General features: G+C 36.7%; 1 protein-coding gene across 3 annotated transcripts; it reads right to left on the bottom strand.

Annotated features, from left to right (window-relative positions):
• Znf518a (zinc finger protein 518A) lies at positions 1-22,371 on the bottom strand. Of its 3 annotated transcripts, none has more exons than XM_034524290.2 (4): positions 22,233-22,371; positions 19,881-19,958; positions 9,029-9,168; positions 1-6,395 (listed from the first exon to the last, which is right to left on the bottom strand). In XM_034524290.2, exon 4 carries the CDS (start codon positions 6,265-6,267, stop codon positions 1,825-1,827), a length of 4,443 nt encoding a protein of 1,480 aa, XP_034380181.1. In that variant the 5' UTR covers positions 6,268-6,395; positions 9,029-9,168; positions 19,881-19,958; positions 22,233-22,371; the 3' UTR covers positions 1-1,824. The 3 variants fall into 3 exon arrangements, with proteins under 3 accessions (XP_034380181.1, XP_076777064.1, XP_076777070.1); XM_076920949.1 differs by lacking the exon at positions 22,233-22,371 and adding an exon at positions 21,956-22,074; XM_076920955.1 differs by lacking the exon at positions 22,233-22,371 and adding an exon at positions 21,726-21,840.
• Between the last annotated feature and the right edge of the window lie 686 nt (positions 22,372-23,057).

Genomic DNA, 23,057 nt, shown 5'->3' with positions numbered 1-23,057 from the left:
TAAACACAAACTTAAGTTTAATTGAAGAAAAATTCAGTAACAATGAACAAGGAAATTAACAATGCTTACTGTTCCTTAAACATCATGTACATTATTAATATATACTGTGTATTTTCAATCAATTCCACTCAAGCTCAATTCAAGAAACACAATTATAACAGGTTTTATACAAAAAAATACTCCACTAAGAAAGTAGATAAACTGCACAAAAACAGTACGAGTATAATGTGCATAGCAATATAGCTTGAAGCATCTATTTATGGCTTTGTTTAAATCAAAACTATTAGGGGAATGGGCCCATTTAGGACCTACTGTTACAGTTGGCATGTGTAAACGGTTCACATCATTTTTAGGCACTTGCTAACAATAGTGTTTAATCCCTGAAAAAAAAAATAAAATTTATGTCCCCAACCAAAAGACAAAAGGTCAGAAATAAAATCCAATAAAATAACATGGGTACAGTCTTTTCTTTTTTAAAATCACCCAGTTTTATTAATGCATGCAGAGAACTAAAATGAAAATACTTTTGTGTCATAAACTTCTTGTGCAAATTTACATAATCAAGTACAAAAATATGTACATTTTGTTATATACAAAAAAGCCCTGAAGTTTTGATCCAATCAATGAAAATGTCATCAACATGTATAGTAACAACAAAAAAAAAATTACATAGAACATCATCTTCTAATATAACTTCATTATCCATAAGACAAAAAATGCAAATGTATATGGTAAATGGATTGTTATGAAAATATCTATTTTAAAATTGTTGGGCATGTCTCTTAGGAATTTTTCAAGTTTTATGAACTGCTACTGAGTCCATCGTTAATGCTTGCTTCTCTATTTCCAAACGTCAACTATTAACACTATTTTGGGTTGTTGGTCATCCTGAAAATGGTCTATCCTAATGTGGACATGTTTAGGTAAGAATAGTGATTAAACACAAGCAAAAATATAATCTGCTTTGTTAACCTTGCTTCAAAATATTATCTCTGTAAAAATAGTTTTAATTTTCAAGAAAAGCCATTCCCTTTGAAGTGCTTCTATGTTCTTTCTGTTCATTTTGAGGGGATGCCAACTAAGGGAAGTAAAAAGGTTATTTGGTTGTGGACACTTCCAATCACTTAAGCATTGTTCTATGCAAGGGGATCACTGGAAAATAGGACCAAATTCAGGAAAATGTTAAAAGTTCATGGATTTTAGACAAAGTTTGTTTCTCCTCTGGAGATTGGCCCATCTACTGCAGCGATGGAGACAGCCACAGGAATAGACAGTCCTCTTGAAAGGGCATTCAGATGTGATACAGAGCAGAGCAACAGGATTTACCTGCTCCAAACCCTTCAAGCATTATTTCCAAGTTTAATGACAGTCCAGCAAGATGGAGCTTCAAAGAAATTTAATACCTTTCAAATGTACTATGATAGAAAGTAACTTTATCTAAGCTCAGTCCATCTTTACAAGTAGTAGGAAACCATTTATGAGAAGGCTCTTCACCCCCAGAAAGGGAATGGGGCTGTCCACCATTGCCCTCTACTCAGTCTCTAAATTCAATTGGGAAAACTCTTTTCGTCAAAAATTTCCTTACCCCTACTGTCCCACAGATGCAGCTTTACACAACTAAATCAAGGTCTGTGCTAATTACTTTCTTTCAAAACATCTATTAACTGTGGTATTTTCAAGGACCATATATAAAGCTTTTGTTCTTCCACAGAAATATAACCAACTCTTAGAAATGTTCAAAACTAGACCAATGTAGAAAATGCCTGAATTATACCAACCCATTTTTTCCTTCTAAGCTACCTTTTCCTTGGTAATCACAGTAAGTTATTCTAACATATTCCAATCCCGAGTTGCTTCCACTAAATGTCTCTGCCCATGGCCAGCCCATACATCCTGATTGTCAAAAACTCTACCACAGAACCAGCAGTTAAACTTAGATTTCAAGACATCTTCGGAGGTAGTTTTTACAATCTGGTAATTATTTTTGCTTGTCTTTTTGAGTGTTAGTTTTAGCACAAATCTTTCTTTCACAGAACTAACAGGTTTAAGCATTTTTTGTCTCTTGGAAAAGTCATTGTAAGTTGTTTCAGAAGTGTTAGAAACTGGTTTCAGTAAAGCATTGATAGTTGTCTGTGACAATGAAACCTTCAGAACACGCCCATTAAACTTTGCAATAGTTTTCATTACACGTTCTACTTCTGGGGCGTCTGCATCAGGATGGTTCAAAACCACAACTGGTTGGTTTCTTCTAGGACATTTTACAAGCTGTTTGGAATTAAAAGGGAAAAGTCTCAAAGTTCTACTGGAATCCTTTGGAAGCCTAGGTCTGCTAACTCCAAATGTTTCCTGGACATCTTCAGCATGAGCCCTTTCTCTACACTTTCTATGCAATGTTGACTTTTTCCTTGGAGGTTCTTGGTAATTGTCAATGTACTTTCGTTTACAGCTTCTGTTTCTAGATACAAAGGCAGTTTCAGAATTTTGACTTATACGAGTTTTAATTTTTGCAAACTTATTTTTACAAGTCTTTCTTTTATTGAAATTTCTCTCAATTGTACAATTTGCTTTACCTCTTAATACTCTTGTTTCTGAATGACTCTTGTCACTGATATATACTGGTTCTTCAGAAGATCCTGGGCATGCTGTAGTAGATGAAAGAACAGTTTCATTTGCAGGCATCAAATCATGCACTAAGACAGGTAAGGCATCTCTAGAAGCTTCTGGCTCTTTCTGCTCTCCATGTACAGTTGGTTTAGATGGTATAACCTCTTTCTGGAATGAGGATGCAGAGTTGCTAACTGAAAGATTATTAACAGCACTCATACTTAAAACAGGATTAAAAATCTTTACAAGTATTTTCTGTGGTGCTCCTGCAGGTCTCTTTGGCTGAATACGTTGGTAGGTACTATTTTGGACTAACTTAGGCTTAAGCAGTTTAGTGTTATTTGGCATCATACACTTAAGAAATACAGCTTGTTTACCATCAGGTATGAGGGTGTAGAGAGACGCTTTTGGTAAATTTTCATTCTGTTGCTTTACCGTATCCAAGCTATTCACCTTAAGTCCCTGCTGCTCAGGTAGAACATTAGCAAAAGGGACAGCTTTCACTGAAGAACTTACTGATGTTTTAATAATATAAGAACCTTTCAATGGCAATGTATTCTCTGAGCAAGTTTTCATGTTCATACAACTGCCAATACTGGAACAAAGTCCAGGTGTAAGACAGTTACTGTTCTGTTCTGCCTTCAGAAAAGGTGTTTTGCAAGGTTCCTTAGTCACAATTCCGTAGCTATGTACATTCTCAGTCTTCACAGTGGGAACACCTTCGGGTTTCCCATTATTAACTGTCAAGACCATTCCAGGTTTCTTGTTTACAAGGAAAGTAGCAGGTACACTCTGTGTATTAACCAAAGGAACTGGTCTTCCGGAGAAAACATGCAATCCAGGCTTGTTAGCAACATGCAGTGGTATAATAAAACCTTTTGGAGTTTGAACAAATACAGGATTCTTCTGTTCTGAGGTTAGAAATGGATTCTGAACATATACAGGACCTGAATGTTGTGTTGTGGTTCTGAGTTTGTCTTTTACAAGCTGTTGTGTTATTATTGCATCTGATTGAGTCTTAAGTAATGTGATGATACTTGGAATTTTAGTGGTCACCTCTGAATCTCTCACATCTTGTAATACTGACAGCACTTGTTTTTCTTGTCCATTACGTTTTGAATTTGCAGGCACATTAACACCTACACTGGCAGAAGGAATTGGGATATCTTGCATTTGGAAGTCTTTTGAAGATTTTATCACTTCTTCTTTCTCGGGTTTTTTAAGTGTTTGGTCACAATCGAGTGGAAAGTTTTTACTTGGAATGTTACTAGAATCTTCCTTTATATCAGATTTTGGTTTTAATGTATCTTGAAGTAACTGGCTTACTTCAGGTGGCAAAAATTCTGAAGCCTGCTCACTCTGGAGAGAGAACACAGATGTGATTCGAGGCATCATAGGGGAGCCGGCACTGCGAGTGTCATTCCATTTAGGTTCTTCAGTCACATTCAATACATTTTGGTTTTCATTAGTGAAGAGGCTCTGTTCATTAAAGTTTTGTGTTTCTTCTAAATTGCATGGTTCTTCAATTTCAGTTTTTATTTTTAAAGTTCCATTTAAAGGGCTGATGGATGCTAACAGGCTATCTGAGTTGGAGCTCTCTTTTCTCATTGGTGGTGAAGCTGTATCGCTATCACTAGTTGACTGTTGAGTATCTAGTTTATTTGAAGATTCCCTCTGAAGGTTTTCACACAGTGTTGCTCTTGAAAACCTACGGCGTTTATTATTTACCTTTGAGTAATTATGAAAAGGTAATGATCCTTGGTTAGAGAATTCAGAATAGTTGGAGGATTCAGCAGGTAACTCAGTGTTGACATAATTAATACAATAGTTATGCATATCTCCAGAACTGTATGCATTTGACTTAGTAGTAAGGTTGACTTTATCTGGACTGTTTATGGAGGTACCTAACACGTCTGAATGACTCTGAGTGCTGTGATTTTCCCACAAGTCAACATTATCTCTTGCTTCAACTTTTGTAGTCAAACTTACGGATGTAGTAACTGATTCTGATGTTGTTGGCAATGAAGATAAACTTTTATTGTCATCTACCATCTGAAGCATATTATTCTTTTCAGATATGAAAGACATTTCCTTTTCAGAAATTACTTTCCTGGAATGCACAGGGGATGAACATGAAAGTGGAGCTGCTTTTGCAAAATCTGTGTCACTCACTTCAGTTGTTAATCCAGTTGCAAATCCAGTGTTGTCCACAGCCTGGGGTGGCAAATTAGCTGTACTATCTTTTTCTGTGTTCGACTGTAAGGCTGGTGAAGGTAAAATCTGTTTATTGGCAGGCAATAATTTTATTACGATATGCTGTCTTCCATCTACCATCTTGAAGCCCATAAACTTAGCACTATAGTTAGCAGGAATTGTTATCTTATTATTTCTCACCAGTAACACCGTAGGTCCTTGTACAGCACTCAAGACACTTGAAGTAGCACTTGTTCCCTCGTCAGCTTTATTATATTGTCCAGTGGATAGCACCGTTGCCTTTTCTGATGCTGATTCTATGGGCTTATTGCCATTCTCACAGTGCTGTCTTTCACTCTTTTCTTCATTTAATTGCTCTTGACTCTGGTCTTCAGATTTAGTCTGTATTTTGCTCACTATATTAAACACTTGAGCATTTTTTCCTATACTTTCATCATTCCCACTGGTAATTGTCTTACGCTTCCAAAACGTCTTTGTCGGACCTATTTTGTATCTTTTAAGTATTAGTTTAAGTCCTGTTGTAGTCGTTGCCACTCTTTTATCATATTGGTCTCTTTCCTGTTTTTCTTTCGCATATAAGTGTTCTTTATGTAAAGTTATAACATGTCTGACAAGTTGGTCTTTATGAATGGCACCATAGCTACAGTAGTGACAAGTGAAGGGAAGAGTACCAGAGTGGACACGAAGGTGCTTCTGAAGCTCTCCCTTGGTAAAACACAGGTGATGGCATTTTCCACATTTATAATGCACTTCTTTATGTCTATGAATGTGCTGAACAAATGTGCCGACATCCTGGGTAAAGAATCTACACTCTTCACACTGAAAATTACCATTAACACAATGTTTAGATGTGAAGTGTTTTGTCAAGTCCAATAAAGTATATGAACGCTCACTTTTACAAATATCGCATTTTACAAAAGTGTTTCTATGGGTTTTTCGGTGTTGTTTAAATATCTGGAAGTCACTTGCTGAAAAACTACACATTTCACAAGGAAATGAAGGTAATTCACCATGATGCCACATTTCAAAGTGTTTCTGCAAATCATTTGGGCTATACTGAGTACTGTCTTGGCATTTTGAACAACTAAAGTTGAGTATTTTTGCAGACATATTTATAGTCTCGTCTTCAGCTCGCTCAGATTTACAAAGCAGTATACATTCCTCAGCACAGCTCACAGTTTTGACACTGATAGATTTCCTTGCAGTCTGTGGTTTACTCTGAAATAATATTCTGTATTTTTCAACTTCGTGTTTCATTAAGATTTCATTTGGAATCTTTATCTTGGGTAAACAGATGCTCACATTTTTTAGTACATAATTAAAACTAGTTTCTGAGATTTTTGGTGTAGGTACTGATCCGATAGTATCTGCTATCTCATTTCTTGCATCAAATTTTTTCAAAATAGTTTGTTTTTCATCACAAAATAGCTGTGTCTGTTCAAATGGCATGATTTAATTTTAAAAAGTCCAGTTTCTTTTGTTCTGAAAACTTGTGAAGTTATTTGTGATTTAAACATAAAATAATACTGAGCTGAAACATCTTCAAAATAACCAGGATTTTCCTCAAATCAATTCACCTAAAATTAAACAAAGAATTGAAATTTTTAATCACAAAATTAAAATTTCATATTTTTAAGTTCACTTTGAATCAACAAAGCAGAAATGCTAACCAAACACATATACTAAAGACACAAAGACCTGATCTGTTAAGAACACCCAGGTTTAGAGGTGGCTTTATCTAACAACATGAACAGTAGCATCACTTTAGCTTCTGGTATCTTTCCTTCACTTAGGTTAGGCACCATGTGATGCCAAAAAGACTATTCAAGTTAAAAGTTAACACCCTTCAAGGTACAAAGTTAATGAAAGAACATACCACCCTCCTAAAGCAGGACAGTCTTGGCCCAAATTTTCTAAAGCGTGATTCCCTACAGTAAGACACAGTTTTATGAAGGACCATATGTGATTACAGGTCACTCATGAGAGCCAGAAGTATTAAACACCATCAAGCATGAACTCACATTAGCAACTATTGGATGCTTCCCTATAGGAAAATCAGAGATTACCAAATGGTAGAAATGTACAAAATAAATGCAAAAACAACATAAGTACATATGTGAAATTTTGTTTGTTCTTGCACAAAGTATTACCACAAGACTTTCATATCTTGAGTTTTTTTACTGTTGTAGCATAGACTTCTTTCCAGGAACACCAGCATAAACAGACCTAGATCCCCCTTCCAATGGCTACAGAACATTTCACATTCTTACTACTGGTGGAATGTTAACCCAACTCTTTCACTACTACAAAGGCTGTTACAGGCTCTGAACAGAGAAACAATATCTAGGTGCATCAAGCTGAGGTGCTCATGACTGGATGACTTTGTTCTTGTGTTTTGTCTCTTGTAATGCACTTCTTAAAAAATAAATGAATGAATGAATGAATGAATGAATGAATAAATAAATAAATAAATAAATAGAAGCTAAATAACAGTTCTTTTTAAAAGCTAAAACAAACCAACAGAAAACCAAAGGCAGCTACAGGCACTCTACTTCCATCTCACATTTATACAATAAATATTTCTGAAATATATCTAAACATAGATTTGCCTTCATCCTAATGCATACTTCTGCAGTTCTAAAAATTCCTTATATCCAACAAAATTAGAAACATATACTGGAAATATTATTAAAGAATTATAAACATTAACTTTTCTCTGTAATATGTAGCCTGTATTTATTTTGTGCTTCTTTTTGAACAGAAAGACAATGTGTTCTATGAGTAACATCAGAGCTAAATGTGCATTTACCTTTCCCTCATATATTAAAAGGGATTTAAATTAAAATGACTATTAGTAAAAAATTACAATATACTAAAAACCTCAAAATATAAAGAAGTAAAAAAAAATTATAAGCAAGCTTCCTATCAACTATTTTGGTGCATTAATAAAATTTCAAAGTAAGGTTGTCAATATGTTACCAAGGAAATTGTCATCAAAGTCATTATTTGATCTGATAAACCTATTTATAGAGAGCAAACTAAGTTACTGACTCATAAACTTTTGAAATACTGAACCTAAAATGAGATGTTTAAAACTTTAATATTACTAAAAGGGAATGGGAGAGAGTTCAATGAAGGCCATATGAAGGAGATTGGGGTCCTAAAAGAGAAGCTACTGAAAGTAACTAGAACTGTTGGGAAGCCAGGATATAAGGGTGTCTAACTGAATGCTCTCCTTTATCCAGATGGAATTTAAAGATGATTCAATACTGACTAGTTACAAAAATGCTTAATTTACAAATAAAAACTACCTTAGCTTTTACTTAAAGTTGATAACTGTCAATTAATGTTGAATGTCAACATAGTATAGGAAGAGCTCATATATTTCAGGTAGTTGAGGGCTTGTAATTTGTTCTCAAATTCCAACTTTATCTGAAAAATCTATCTGATCTTGAAGCATGCCCACTGTTTGTGTGTAAGCAATGCCACTAGAAAATAACACTAGAGCTGCCACCTTTGGTTAAAAAAAAAAAAAAAAGAAAGAATAAACTGTTATAGACACTTCAGGTAACATAAAAGCAGGGATTTTATAATTTGAGCCCTCACCTATTAAGTTAATTTTTATTATAGTCTAATTCCCATCTCCAACAAAGAGTAGTAGTTTTAAAGGTGCTATTTAAATTCTAGTTCTACTCGCTCATTCGTTTACCAATGTCCTAAGTCACTGAAATAAGACACTTTTGTAAAAGCAGTAAAGTAAGTTTCCTACACAATAGCTAATAAAACTAAAGGCTTTCTTCCCTCTGCCAACTGACAAAAATACTTAATAGAGAAAAAAATTTAAAGGTCTAAAAACAAATTCCAAAACCATATTACAAAACATTTGAGAGGAAATGGCCTAGTGAGAAAGGCAAATGGTGACTCACTAACAACCATCATTTAAAAAGAAAAATGTTTGTGACATTGGGTCTAGCTACACTGCCTGTGTTGCCCAAGCTAGCCTTAAATTTCCGGGCTTAAGCAATTTTCCCACCTTGGCCAATGAGTAGCTTCAACTACAGGCTAAAGTATCACATTCAGATACTAGCCATCATTTTGAAAGGGAAAGAAGTCCAACAGGAAACACTCATCAACAAATATTTAATGAGTATCTTTTACATCCAAAATAAGGAAATGTCAAAAATGTGCCCCCTTTGCCCACTAAACCTACCTTAGGAAGAGACGGAAGCTTCAAGGCAAGATCAGACTGGAGCTCTTCAGATGACAGAAGGCTCAGGCTGACATATGAGAAAGAACGAATCCAGAATTCTCAGCTGTGTTCAAAAGCCAGGAAGGAATTGCTAGTATCAACTGTCAGGAGAGACATAAAAGGAAAATTATTACTAAAACAAACAAACCTTTCTGCACTAACGGCTATTTTCCTCTACCCAGTACTGTATTTTATTAAGTTATGTCAATGTCAGAAAAAAAAACAAAACAAACAAACAAAAAAAAAACAAAAAAAAACAACAACAACAAAACTCCAAATTTCACCTCTTCTTCTAATTAAAAAACACAGAAAAATCTTGTTTTATTTCATCTCAACTACTGATGTCATTAGAAAAGATAAGCAGGAGCTGATGGACATGGACCTTTAATCTCAGCACTTGGAAGGCAGACAGATTTCTTTGCGTTTGAGGCTAGTCTGGAGCAGCATACAGTGAGTCTAGGCTGGCCAGAGATATACAGTAGGGCCATGCCTCAAACAAACATGTGTGTGTGTGTGTGTGCGCGCACACACACAGACAAGACAGAAAAACAATAAACCACAAGAAGCAGAAATAACTGGACAAAGTGATAAGTAGGTGAGAGAAAAGAAGGAAACACTTAATTCTGAGAAACGTTTTTCTCTTTCTTTTATCCAGAAGTGACTATAATGAGTTATTACTATTTAAAAAAAAAAAAAAATTTTTTTCTTTTTCTTTTAAAAGTCAAGCAGCACAACACCCCCTACCCCATATCTCCTGACCTTACCTGGGGGCAGGGAGACACACCCCAGTAGATACCTGAAACCAGAAGTACCTAAATCCTGTATATAGTTATTTTCTTACATATATCTACAACGAAGTTTAACTTACAAAACAGACATAGTAAGAGATTAACAATAATAAAATAGAATACTCTGTGATAATAAAAATATGTAGTTTCTGTTTATTACCTTGCTGAATTATATTCACAATTCTTCTGGAATGAAGCTTGGTAATATAATGATCCCAAACAAGACACTGGCAGAGCACTGAGCTACTATACTGTATACTGGGTAATATGGTCTATGATCACCAAGTTGACAACCAATATACCTCCCAAGTAACTAGCAGGTTAAGTAGCATAAAATTCTATGGGCAGGATGTACAGAAATAGACTTCAACACACCACTCAGAGTAGCATGCTATTAAAAACTTAAGAACTGGTTATTTCTGAACTTTTCTATTCATTTTCAGACTATCATTGTCTGTTCAAAATGGAAGAGTTCTATTGTTGGCAATCACAGTAAAGAAAAAACAGCTAAGAGAGACAAAGTAGATGAGAAAAAATAATTTTGAGGTTAATGAAAAAAAAAAGACTTAAAATTTTAAAATCATTTTTCCAAATGCTAGGTAAAATTACCAGTAGGAAGAAAATATAAAACTCAACACATACAGTATTAGCTAGCTGTAAGTGCTATGATATATGGAACATGAAACTGACATTTCTAGTTTTCAGAAGAAAAGAGAAACCCAAAAGTTTATTCTATGTCTAGTAAAAACTCCTATGTGAGAAAAAAAATGTACAAAGACCAAGAAACTATATGATAAAATCTACAACATATAAGTAAATATAAAGAGCATTACTAGTATAGTTAGGAAAGCAGAAAAGATTAAAGGAACATATACAACATCAAATACATAAGAAATTCATGTGGAAAAATTAACTTCTCATTGCAGATATTATAAAAAAAATATTAGATGCTAGAAAGCAATCATTAATGACAAGAGCACTTAGTCTCTGGCTGACAGGTGGTAAAGTCAAGAACTGATCCTTCTTATACTAAATCATCAGAAGACTCGGGAATTACAGCAGGAAAGCTAAAGCAAAGTGAAATCTGGAGAAAATTGCTTGAGTCTTAGGTCTGATCCCTACCTAGTCTGTCACATAGGAAACTGTTCTTCTCTCACCATGTTAGAAATCTAAAGGTGTGTTCTTTGCAGGGTAAAACAGAAAGTCTGAAGTGAAAGAGGCCACGCTAGGGAAAAAGTGAGCACCATAGCAAAACTAAGAGCATTTCATTAACCATTCACAAACCTCCCCTCATCCATTTCCTTTATCCCCTCTAGTATTGCTCCTAGACTAAAACAGTGTTACTTAAAACATGATCTGCTGATGGTTCCTGAACCATGTCACCAGTCTACATGACTGGTATAAATAGTGGGTGTTTAGGAAAAACCTCTGTGAACTTGTATCTCCTCTCCTCATGTTTTAAATGTCTTCTAATATTTTTTATGGTTTATTTTTACTGTAGTTTTAAAATCACCATTCTATAATAAATTAGGGTTTAAAAAAAATCCTGCTTTTTTTTCAGTCAACTTAAGAAGCACTGAGCCAGAATCCGAGGACAGACCAAGCCCATACAGAGGTCCCCGTCCCGAGTTGGGAATCTAATACTGTGTTTATCAACCTATCTATCAATTCAGACAGAACTTGCCATCAGCTTTCTAATTATTATCAAACAATTCAAGGACCGATTACTAGACATCTGCGGCCATCTCTAAAATTAGCTCAGGATTCAGACCAAATAGAAGGAAAGAAAATAACTGCTAATACAAACATATATATTACTCATTTTAAAACTGATTTTCTAGGTAAATAAGCTATAACAAAAGGTACTGAAAAACAACAACAAAAAAGGCTCTTTGAAGGTAGGAAAATAGAGTAAATAAATACTGGAAACAATGGGATGCTCAGACAATCCTAATTGTGAGGCAGAAGGGTGACAAGTTTGAGACCAGCCTAAGCTACAAAGTAAGACCAAGTTAAAATAATAAAACAACCAAAGTATAATAATATAAACATTCAAAAAAGTAGGAGGGCTGAAAAGCAAATGAGGTAACTTCTCTGACACTAGAGCAAAGCAGGCAAGCTAGGTATGGCTGAATATGTCTGTTATCCCAGCACATTGGAGGCTGAGACAAGACAATTGCTGAATTAGAAGTCAGCCTAGGGTACAGAGCAAGACCTGTCTCAAAAAGAAAAAAAGCAAAATTAACCAACCAACCACAACAACCACCACAAGAACAACAACAAAACCCCCAACAACAAAATGATAACTGGGTGAGAAGGCTAGAACAGAGCTCTCAAAATTGACCAAGATGAATACAATAAAAAAGTTAAACCACACAGAAGTCACTGAAATAATTTAGGAGAAAGGTTAATACCCAATTTCCATTTGTATCCCTTTGTATCCCCAAACTGCCTAAAACTGGCACACCTTTGGTTCTGCCTTCCAAGTCCTGGGATTATAGGCTCTGAGCCATACCTCCTAGTTTAAAATAATTTTTAAAGGTTAGAGAGATGGCTTAGCAGTTAAGAGTACTGAATGTTCTTCTAGAGGACCAGGGTTCAATTCTCAGCACCCAAATGGCAGCTCACAAACATCTGCAACTCTAGTTCCAGAGGATACAACACTATCTTCTGGCCTCTACTGGGATCACACATGCATCTGGTACACATACATACATGCAGGTAAAACACTCATTCACTCATGGTGCACAGACAGACAGACAGACAAAACAGTAAGTTTCTGAATGCACAACAACCAAAACTTAATTTAAAAATGCAGACTGTAATGAATTTAAGGTGTCTCCATTAGCACTCCCCTTTGTTCCATGGCTTGACCTTCCCAGTCTCAGGTCTGAACACACAACATGCACACTTGTACTAGTGTATCCTCAAGCCTCACAATGCCAACCAGTGCTCCCTGACACATCTCAGGTCAGATTTAACAAACAGCCTTATGCTACAAACTGCAGTTTTCACTTTACATACAAAGCTTTCTACTTAAAGAAATATAGTAATTTAATTAGGGAAGACAAAAGATGGTAATAGTTCTCTTATCATTCCTTAGCGTTTAATTAGTATTATCTCTAGATTGTATTGGGTAGAATACTTGATTTCAAAAACAGTTTGAATTGTTAACTTGAGTTTTATCAGCAGGTAAAGGCCACTGCTGCACACCTAGAGTTCAATCCCTCAAACACAGAAGATGGAGGAAAAAACTGAGGCCCATCAAGTTGTCCTCTGACCTCTATGCACACAGCATATGCACACCAACTCAGCACAAAATAGTAATAATAATAGTATTATTAAAATTTGTTATTATTATTATTTTAAAAATGATTGAAGTGAATCCTGAGTTGGGATTAGGACAGAACTTGCAATAATTTCTGAAGTAGCCCTAAGTGTACTTCTGCTATTATGTATTTATACAAAGTGGTGTTCTTGGCACTGAGTATTATAAAATCAAAATATTGATCAACCATGAAAAAAATCAGATGCCCAGTGCAGTATAAATTTTCAGCCAAATTGTAATTCTTTATATATATAAAAAAAAAAATAGGACAAATCCACCATACTAGTATGTAAATTTGTTTTAGCCTTTGCTAAATTATAAAATTATATGTATAGCAGACAATTGTTTTAAAACAATTTTTATGACTCACTATCAGTAAATATTTAATTTGTATACCTACTTTATAACCCTAGTTATCCACAGTTACATAAAAATTTCTTGAGCAAAAGGGGTCATGGGTGGAGAAAATTTAAGAAGCCCATACTACATAGAATACTATTTTTTTTGTTTGCTTGCTTGCTTGTTTGTCTCTCTATCTGAGACAGGGTCTCTCTACATAGCCCTGGCTGTCCTAGAACTCATTACATAGATCAGGCTGGCCTCAAACTCACAGTCACCTGTCTCCACCTCCCTAGTGCTGATATTTAAGGTGTGCACCATGCCTGGCAGAATACTGATTTGATTTTTAGGAGTAGTGTAGGGAGGAGAGGGCACCACCACCATATAATCCACAAGTAATCTTAATCTACTCTATCTTCAAAACAGAACTTGTATCCTCACTCTCCTCTTGCTAGTCAATGTCATCACCTTAGTCTAGTCACTATCAGCTCTAACTTGAAGTAACAGTCTTCCTAAGTGGCATCCATGCTTCCCACTTGTCTACCATATTCTTCTAAACACATTCTCTAAGGTTGGAGAGATGGCTCCACGGACAGGAGCAATAGTTGCTCTTCCAGAGGAGTCAATTCCCAGCACGGGTATGGCAGGTCACAACCATCTGCAATTTTAGTCCCAGGGGATCTGACATCCTCTTCTGTCCACTGTGGGCACTGGACACAAGTGGTACACAGATACTTATGTAGGCAAAACACCATGCACATAAAATAAAAAATATAGTAATAATGTAAAATAAAGTAAAATAAATAAAGTAAAATGCAGTCTCTCTGCAGGAGCTAAATAATCTATCAAAATAAGCCACAAAGCCCCTTAACTTGAACCTTAAGTCCATTTAAGCTGATCTAATAGGATTCTATAATAGCATACTATAGACTGACCAGCCTGTAAACAGTTGAAATCTGTTTCACATAGTTCCAGTGTCTGGGAAGGCCATGATAAAGCACTAGCATCACTGTTATCTTTCTAGTTCATAAATGGCAGAGAAACAGCAAAGAAACTCCCTAGGGCTTCTTTAATAAGGACACTAATTTCAATCATGAAGAATCTATCTTCATAATCTAATCAATTCCCAAGGCCTGACCTCCTAATGCCATCACATTGGGGAATTAAGATAATTCAATCCATAATACCTCAGCACTTACATTTAATCTTTTTGCAGAGACCTGACAAAAAAATAATACCTGAGGCTGGAGAAATGACTCAGTAGTTAAGAGCACTTGCTGCTCTTCCAGAGACATGAGTTTGGCTCCCAGCACATGTATTAAGTGACTCACAACCACCTGTAAGCCCACCTACAGGGTACCTGACACTTCGGGCCCAAAATGGAAACCTGCACTCATGTGTGCATACCCACATGCAGATATGTACACACCTAAACATAATTTAGAACTATTAGAAAATAAATATGTATTTGTAATTATTAGAAAAGGGAACAGCACCTTACCTTCCCTCTTCACTTTCATTTCATACCACACTTGCCATCTGTAAACATCTTAGCAAGCCACCAGTCCCCTAGCTCAACTACTGCTTTCTTAACTTTGCATCACCTCCTCAGCAAGGCCTTCTCTTCCATAAATCACCCCCTCCTAAAAAATAAATAACTCTCTATTTTATGCCTTTATTAGACTTTTATGTGTTAGCAATATTTTTAATTTTCTGCTAATCTATCTTCTAACTCTACACTACGACATGAACTAAATAAGGACTGTATCTATGATGCTCTTTGCTGCATCACCAACATAGTGCTGGGCTTGTAGTTAGCACCAAATCAGAGACAGTCTTTTGCTCTATGTATCAGGAGTACAATAGGGGGAGAGGGACAGATAAAAATCCCTCCCCTTGTAGAGCTAATATTCTACTCTTCAAACAATCAAGGACACTGTTATTCTGGTCAAAGGGAGGAAGTGCAGATAAAACAATGGGGAAAAGAAAGAACCAGAGCATTGTAATTTTAAATATACTATCAGGAAATTCTTACTTCAAAAGTTCTTATGAACGGGTCAGTGGTGGCGCACGCCTTTAACCCCAGCACTTGGGAGGCAGAGGCAGGTGGATTTCTGAGTTCAAGGCCAGCCTGGTCTACAGAGTGAGTTCCAGGCCAGCCAGGGCTATACAGAGAAACCCTGTCTCGACGTCCCGCCCCCCCCCCCCCCGCCCAAAAAAAGTTCTTACGAGGTATTGGTCATTTTTGATATTTATTTGTCTACATAAAGTCTCAAGAGTTCAATCCTCAGCACTGCCAAAAAAAGAAGAGTCTTAAGAAGTCAAAGGAAGGAACTGGAACACAGGTGTGGTAGCATTTAGTACGTGGGCCCAGGAAGCAGGGACAGGTAGATCTCTTTGAGTGTGAAGCCAGCCTGGTCTACAAACTGAGTTCTCAGCCAGGCACGAATACACAGTACAACATTGCCTATAATTAATAAGTTAAACAAAAAGAAAGGAGAAGTTGAGAGCTAGCATTCCAAGTAAAGAAATTAAGTCCCAAGATCCTGAGTGTGCAGTATAGCTAATATAGTTCATCTATCAGTTTTACTGGATCGGAAATGCAGAACAGAATCAAAGATTTAACGTGGGGACAGAAATAGGGCCTGAAGATGCTAAGCAATTTGGTTTTATTCTGAATGAGACAGGAAACTACTTCAGCAGAGATGGGACATGAGCTGAATTATTTTTTGATTTCTTCCTTGCAAGTGCCTTGGACATGTTAGGCAAGTATACTCCCATTAACCTACATTCCCCAGTCACTGAACTACTTTTAAGAGAGACCATCTGGGTTATTATATAAAAAGTAGAAGGTTTGGGAGAGATATGGAAATTATTAAAGAACCAATTTAAAGGCTATTATAATTATCCTGTACAACATAATGACCTCGCAGAATCTAGAAGGCATGGTCAGGTTCTGAATTGGTTTTGAAGAAAGCACCTATAAGATTTATTGGCCTATCTTCTCTGATATAAAGCAATGTACCAAAAGCAACTAAAACTTCCAACTCCAATAACTAGAACTATGATCTACTGTAAGCAGTAAGTATTCTAATAGAAATAAAATGTATGTCAAACATTTACTGAAAAATTTTTTAAAAGCTGTAGAATGTACAAAAGTCAGTTATAGCCATGCACAAATCAAGATGTCTGTGACATTCAAGTGGAATTATGTAATGAGTACTCCACAGAAGTCTAGCTACACGATAAAATTTCAGTTGTCATCAGGATATAACTGTATTTGTATTGGGGACATAACTAAAATCCAAAGCATAACAGAAAAGTTCAAAGACTGAAGCCTCAAGAACATTAAGTGGAGTAGAAAAGAAACATCCACTGATACTGAAGCTAAATGGGAATGTGCTATTCTACAAAAAGGTAAATAAAATGGGATTAATCAATTCTAGTAAGTGAGCTAAAACAGAAAATACCACTGGTTTTAAGGCCATAATAAATAGGAACAGTGGCTAACACAATTTAGGATGCGTTAATAGAGAAGGCAGAATCATATAGGTTTAAGAAAAAATATGGGAACAAGACATAGGAACAAAGCTGTTGTACAGACAACTCTCAGGGAGTCTACCATAAAACATCTATAAGTAGAACTGAAGCCATTGGTTTTTTGTTTTGTTTTTAGTAAGCAAAACTATAGTATAAATGAATAATATCTATGAAAATGATCCTAGGAGAATTTTTTTTAAGTTGAGAATAGAGGAAAAAATATGGTAACAATGACCTTGGTAGTTCAGAAGAGATGAAGAAAAACTTCAAACTCCAATAACTAGAACTATGATCTACTGTAAGCCGTAAGTATTCTAATATAAATAAAATGTATGTCAAACATTTACTGAAATTTTTTAAAAAGCTGTAGAAATAGCAGGCAAGTGTATTAAACATCAGTTATAGCCATGCACAAATCAAGGTGTCTGTGACATTCAAGTGGAATTATGTAATGAGTGCTCCACAGAAGTCTAGCTACAAGATAAAATTTCAGTTGTCATCAGGATATAACTGTGTTTGTATTGGGGACATAACTAAATCACCAAAGCAGAAAAGAACAGAGAATTCATCTACAGTAACTACAAGGGATGGCACAGATGCTAGCAGGCGAACAAATCTGTGAGTGCTTGTGAAAACAAAGTGTCCCATTAAGTTTACCTATGGGCCAAATTTGGCTAATAGCAAGTTTCATAAATTTCACTGAAACACAATTCCAAACCACATTTGCTTTGGTTTGCTCATCTACATATTGTCTATGACTACCTTTCATATTCCAATGACAGCTGATAGCAGCAACAGAAGCTATATGACCTACAAAGCTTAAGATATTTACTATCTGTTCATTTATAAGAGAAGTCTGCAAACCTTGGTTAACAATCTTAAACTGTTAATCTTAAGTTTGAAGGTCAGATCATTTGGCTATGAGAAAAAGATGACATGATCATAGACAACACCAGCATCTAATAAACAGGAGATACATTAACTTCTGTCCTTCTTAGTACCCAGATCCAGATGAAAAAGATTTTTCTCCTTTTCCTTTCTTTTCTTTTTGGAGACAATAGCTTACTGTGTGGCCCTGGCTACCTGGCTACTATGTAGATTAGGCTGGCCTGGAACTCAGAAAATCTCTTGACTCTGCCTTCTAAGTGTTGCAATTAAAGGCATGTCCCAGCATGCTCTTCAAGAGATGAATTCTGTAAGTTACCAAATGTTTACTTAAATTTCATTTCTTATCTTGTTTATCTATCTTGTTTTGCTATCTACTGCCATATCACTTTTGAACTGGTTGTATCTCTAAGAGAAGTAAAGTATTTGTCTGTTACTAAGGGATTTTTCAAAAAGGATAAGGTAAGAAAAATCAGTAATATTTAAAAAACAGACTAGCATTCTAAGTTAATTATGACTATTTGTTTATTGAGGACCTGGAAATTGAATTTAGAGACTGATACATACTAGGAAATACTCTATTACAGAGATATAGCCCTAGCTCAATACCTTTTGTTGGTTTGTTTTATGTTTTCGAAATGGACACAAGACCTTTGCACACTAGATAACGTCATAACATTTAGGTATACTTTACATGTAACAACAAAACAGCATTAATATAGAGCTAATACTTATTTTTACCTATTATTACTTCTTAAAATGAGCCCCTTGTGAAGCCTAAGCTTTCAAACTCAAATGTAGTCTATTTTCTAACACTCATACAGCAATACTAATCTTAGCATCAATTCTGCAAAATGTAATCTGTTAGTTTAGTAACTGTGCTATTTCTCATTTACTTTCACTAGTCATGAAGTCATGTTTTCTACACAACACATCAAACACAGTTTTGAAAATTCTCTGCATTCATCATTATTTTATGAAGGAACAAAGTACTATGAAAATATAGCAAGACATCAAACATGTTTTATAAAAAGGAGTTACTCAAGGAAGGAACATAAATGATAACTTGGTACCTGAACTTTGTTGTTCTATTCAATAGTTACCAGACATTAATTTCTAAATAAATAAAAATGTATGCCTTCGTGGAAAAAGACTCTGAAAAGAACGTAATCTATTGGTAAAATTCATGAAAGAACATGGCTATCATTGCCAAGTATTTCAGTATATACTTAATGCATTTAGAAATGAGAACTGTAAGATTTTGTGGCATCTATTTTAAAGATAACAAGACCTAAGTAACACAAACAAGTGACAGACATATTGTGTTGAGAGGAGATTAAACCATGTTTTTGAATAAGGGTACACAATATTTTCCAATACATTTAAATAGCTCTCCTTATAATACCATGGATTTGTTGGCAGTTTCTGCCATTCTTTTTGTTCACATCAAGACACTCAAATACTTATCCAGGAAACCAGTCAATTCTTTGTAATTCTTCAGTTCCTTTTCTAACTTCAAGTAGAAAACCATTAATCATAATGTAAATATATATTGTTTTTCTTTAGGCGCACTGACTAGCACTTACCAAATTAAGGCATAGACTCTGGCCACTTAGAGAGCTTTAGAACCTGTTTCTACCATATATGTCTTTATTGTTCACTATCCAGAAGCTCTTAATTCTACCTCTATATTTAGTATGACATGTTAAAATCATCTTTGAGCTCTGACAAAACATTAAACAAGTATGAAACCCAAAATTGTATTTTTACTTACACTAAAATTAAAAGTTCTAGGGAAATTCCTTTTATTTTGGCCAAAAATAAAACTCTAAAGTAACTCTGAAAATTCAGAGATATGTAACCATTCAGTCTATTTAATCCAATATTAAAATGTGAACTTACTAGTTAATAGTCTATCTACTCAAATCCATACCTTTCTCCCAGGAACAAAGGCACACAACTTAATGCTTGGACAATGCCACAATCAGGTACAGTGGTCAAGAGATGATATCTAGAAATGCAAGCAAAGATTTTAAAATTTTGACAGCAAAAGCAAAATGCTTTTATCCTTGTCAATTATACTTCATATTTAAGTTAGGCATGTTAATTTATTTTTAAGCTCCTCTGTACTTGTCATAGGCATATCATGGATACCCAGTGATGACATGTCATAATTTGTGTAATACAAAACTCACAATTCAAAAAAAATCTATCTAATACAATAGCATCACTTAATACAATAAAAGGAAAACTAGTCTTGCCCTATTCAAATCGCAAAAGCAGAACTAGTATTGCATCTGATTCTGAACCACTTATCCACAACTACAAAAACATATTAACAATAAAAATGCTCAATGCTGGTATCAACATCTCAGGAGAATTGCCTATGATATGAAGCCTACAGGAATTAATAGACTATACATGAGATCAGACAACAGATAAACATCTAAAATTTTGTAAGAACCTTTTTCTCCTTCTTATAGACAAAAACTTTTTAAGTAGAGTATCTGAAGATATGCAAGTGAAGAAAATTTTGCACTTAAAAACCCCAGAAAAGTAGGAAAACTGGTCATATTAAATGCTCTCTACAGGACACAATGCTTCAGTAAGAGTAAGCACCAAAATTGCAAAAAGTAGCAAAAGTTCATTAGAAGAGCATTGTAAGGTTTTGTTTTTTTTCCAATCAAACTATATTTAGATAGAAACTTTCTCATTCAGAATATCTCAAAATACAGCAGCTTTTGGCACTACACTATACTACTTCCAGAAAAGATATAAGATGTGAAGGTGTTATGATTAAAAGCCCTCCAGTATTTGTTTATTTGCTATGAGCTCACACAAAGTCATTGCATTTGCTATCCTTTTATCCTTCCAAACATCAGACATATAATGTTTGAATTGGTAATCATAATTGGAAAAAACAGCCGGTAAAGAGTAAGATCTACTATGCTTACCTACCCCATAGAATGCCAAAACCCCCAAAGTGTTAATATAAACTGTCCCTTATGAATTTCATACAGTTCTGTTGAAGGATAATTAACAGATTTGCAGCTATAACTTTAAAAACGTTAGGAATCACCTTAAATGCTCTCTATTCATTCTGACCATACAAACTTTAGAGCACACTCAAATCAGACCTGTTTTGCTGAGGGAAAAAAAAAGCAATTCAATTATTATTAGTAACATGTGCCTTAAAAAACAGACTTTCAAATTAATGACTTTCCTACCACATTGTGAGTTGGTTTTACATTACATCCTTGAGACAATCACAGACAGTTCACCATTCTCATGAATTCCTTAAAAACTGCCGCCCCTCCCCATTTTCAACTTTTGAAAAAAAAAACTTACAAACACTAAGTACCCCAAATTTAAACCTAAAGCGAAAAGTGACCCTTAACTTTAGTTTTCTAAACTTTGAAGTTCCACTGGTCTAGATAAGAGTTAAAACACACTACCATATATGCATTCAGACCTAATACTTTTTGAGTTACCAAAGCCATGTAACTCAAGAGACTACACACTTAACAAAGAGGACACCATGTTAAGAACAGATTCAAGATGGACCCTACAAGTGAAAAAAGCCAGTTACAAAGAAATCCATCTGCCACTGGGTGTGGTTGGGAGGGGGGTGTCTACAAAGAGGAGCACTTTCTTGCCCAACTCTGAGGGCGCGCAGTGCGTGCGCCTGAGAGCGGGGAGTCTCTGCAAGGAAGAGACCCCAATAACCATAGACTGGGCCCATCGTAGGGATGCCGTCGAGGCGGGCCAGCGAACCTACAGCTCGAGGGGTGTGGACTGAGGGCTGCCCATCCCGTCTCCACCAGCCGCGGAACCCGACGAGTGATGGCTTCGCGCGCCAAACGCCCCCGCATCGCCCCCAAACGCCGCGCCCCATCCGCCCCTTTCCCCGGAGTTCCGCTGCCCCTAGGACGCGCGGAAGTACACTGTTCCGCGAGCGCCCAAGTCCTAGGCTCTGAGACCGTGGGGAGTTCTTACGGACAAACTTACAAGAAGCCCAAGCCGAGACGAGAATGACCAGCCCTAAGAGCTGGCAAGAGCCCCGGGTTAAAAACCACTGACTTCTCTAGAAAACTTTGCGGCAAGTTGGCCGGAAGCGCTGAATGGACGGGACTATTTAACATGAGCTTCCTATCACAAGAGGCGGATCCCTAAGACCATTTAGGGGGAACCCTGGCACCCCGAGAATTCGCCCTTGGCCCCTTGCTGCCTCTCCGTGCGTCCCGACATCCTAACTAGTCTTGGCGGCTCCGCACATAGGGAATACCTGTCGTGGTCCCCATTGCCTGCGAGTCCCAGATGGCGGCCATTATCCCTCCATCCGGGTATTGCCGGAAAGCGGAGCGCCGCGCTGCCGGCAGCGCACGCTGCGGCGGAGGGATCCGCGCTGCACCTGAGGCGAGCGGAAGAGAACGGCGGCCGGAAGGGTCCGCGCCTCAGCCTCACGACAGTAGGCCATGGCGCTGAGTCCACGGCTGACCTTTCCACAAGGCGCCACCCTGCGTCCTAGCTCACCACACCCCCTCTACTCACTAGCAGCGGGGATCCTACTGCCGGTGGAGGAACGGGAAAATGGCTGCCGTACTTTCCCAAGTAGACACCAGAAGCAGGAACTGGTGTGCTTGGCAAGCCTTGGTTGACAGGAAATGGCCTCAACCCAGAGATTTTAACCAGCCCCGTCTTAGCAAATGGCGTCTTCCCTGTGCTTACTCGGATCACGCAGGTTCTGGTATCCCTTGAAGTCCTAGTCGTTGGACGAAGCTGCCACCCAAAGCTCTGGCCCACAAGGGAGCCAACCCTGAGTTCAAAGGCAGCCTCGCAGGCTGAGGGACGGTCTTCCCTCAGCGGACCGACCTCCTCCCGCGGCCTGCAGGTCTCGTCTGAGCGAAGGAAGTCCTCTCCACGAAGAAAACCCTTTCACACACATCACAGCCTCAAAAATGGAATCCTTGCCCCCAAGAAAAGAATCCTCCCCCACACCACACAAGAGTCGTACAAAGTTCAAACGTGGCTCCTGTCTTTCAGAACGTTTCAGAAGCCTACTAATCTCACTTGGTAAATAATTACCTTCCTTAAAAGACAAAACCCCCCC

This window comes from Arvicanthis niloticus, chromosome 1 (assembly GCF_011762505.2).
Source record: "Arvicanthis niloticus isolate mArvNil1 chromosome 1, mArvNil1.pat.X, whole genome shotgun sequence".
Lineage (NCBI taxonomy): Eukaryota > Metazoa > Chordata > Mammalia > Rodentia > Muridae > Arvicanthis > Arvicanthis niloticus.
This window is presented reverse-complemented; position numbering and strand designations above follow the sequence as displayed.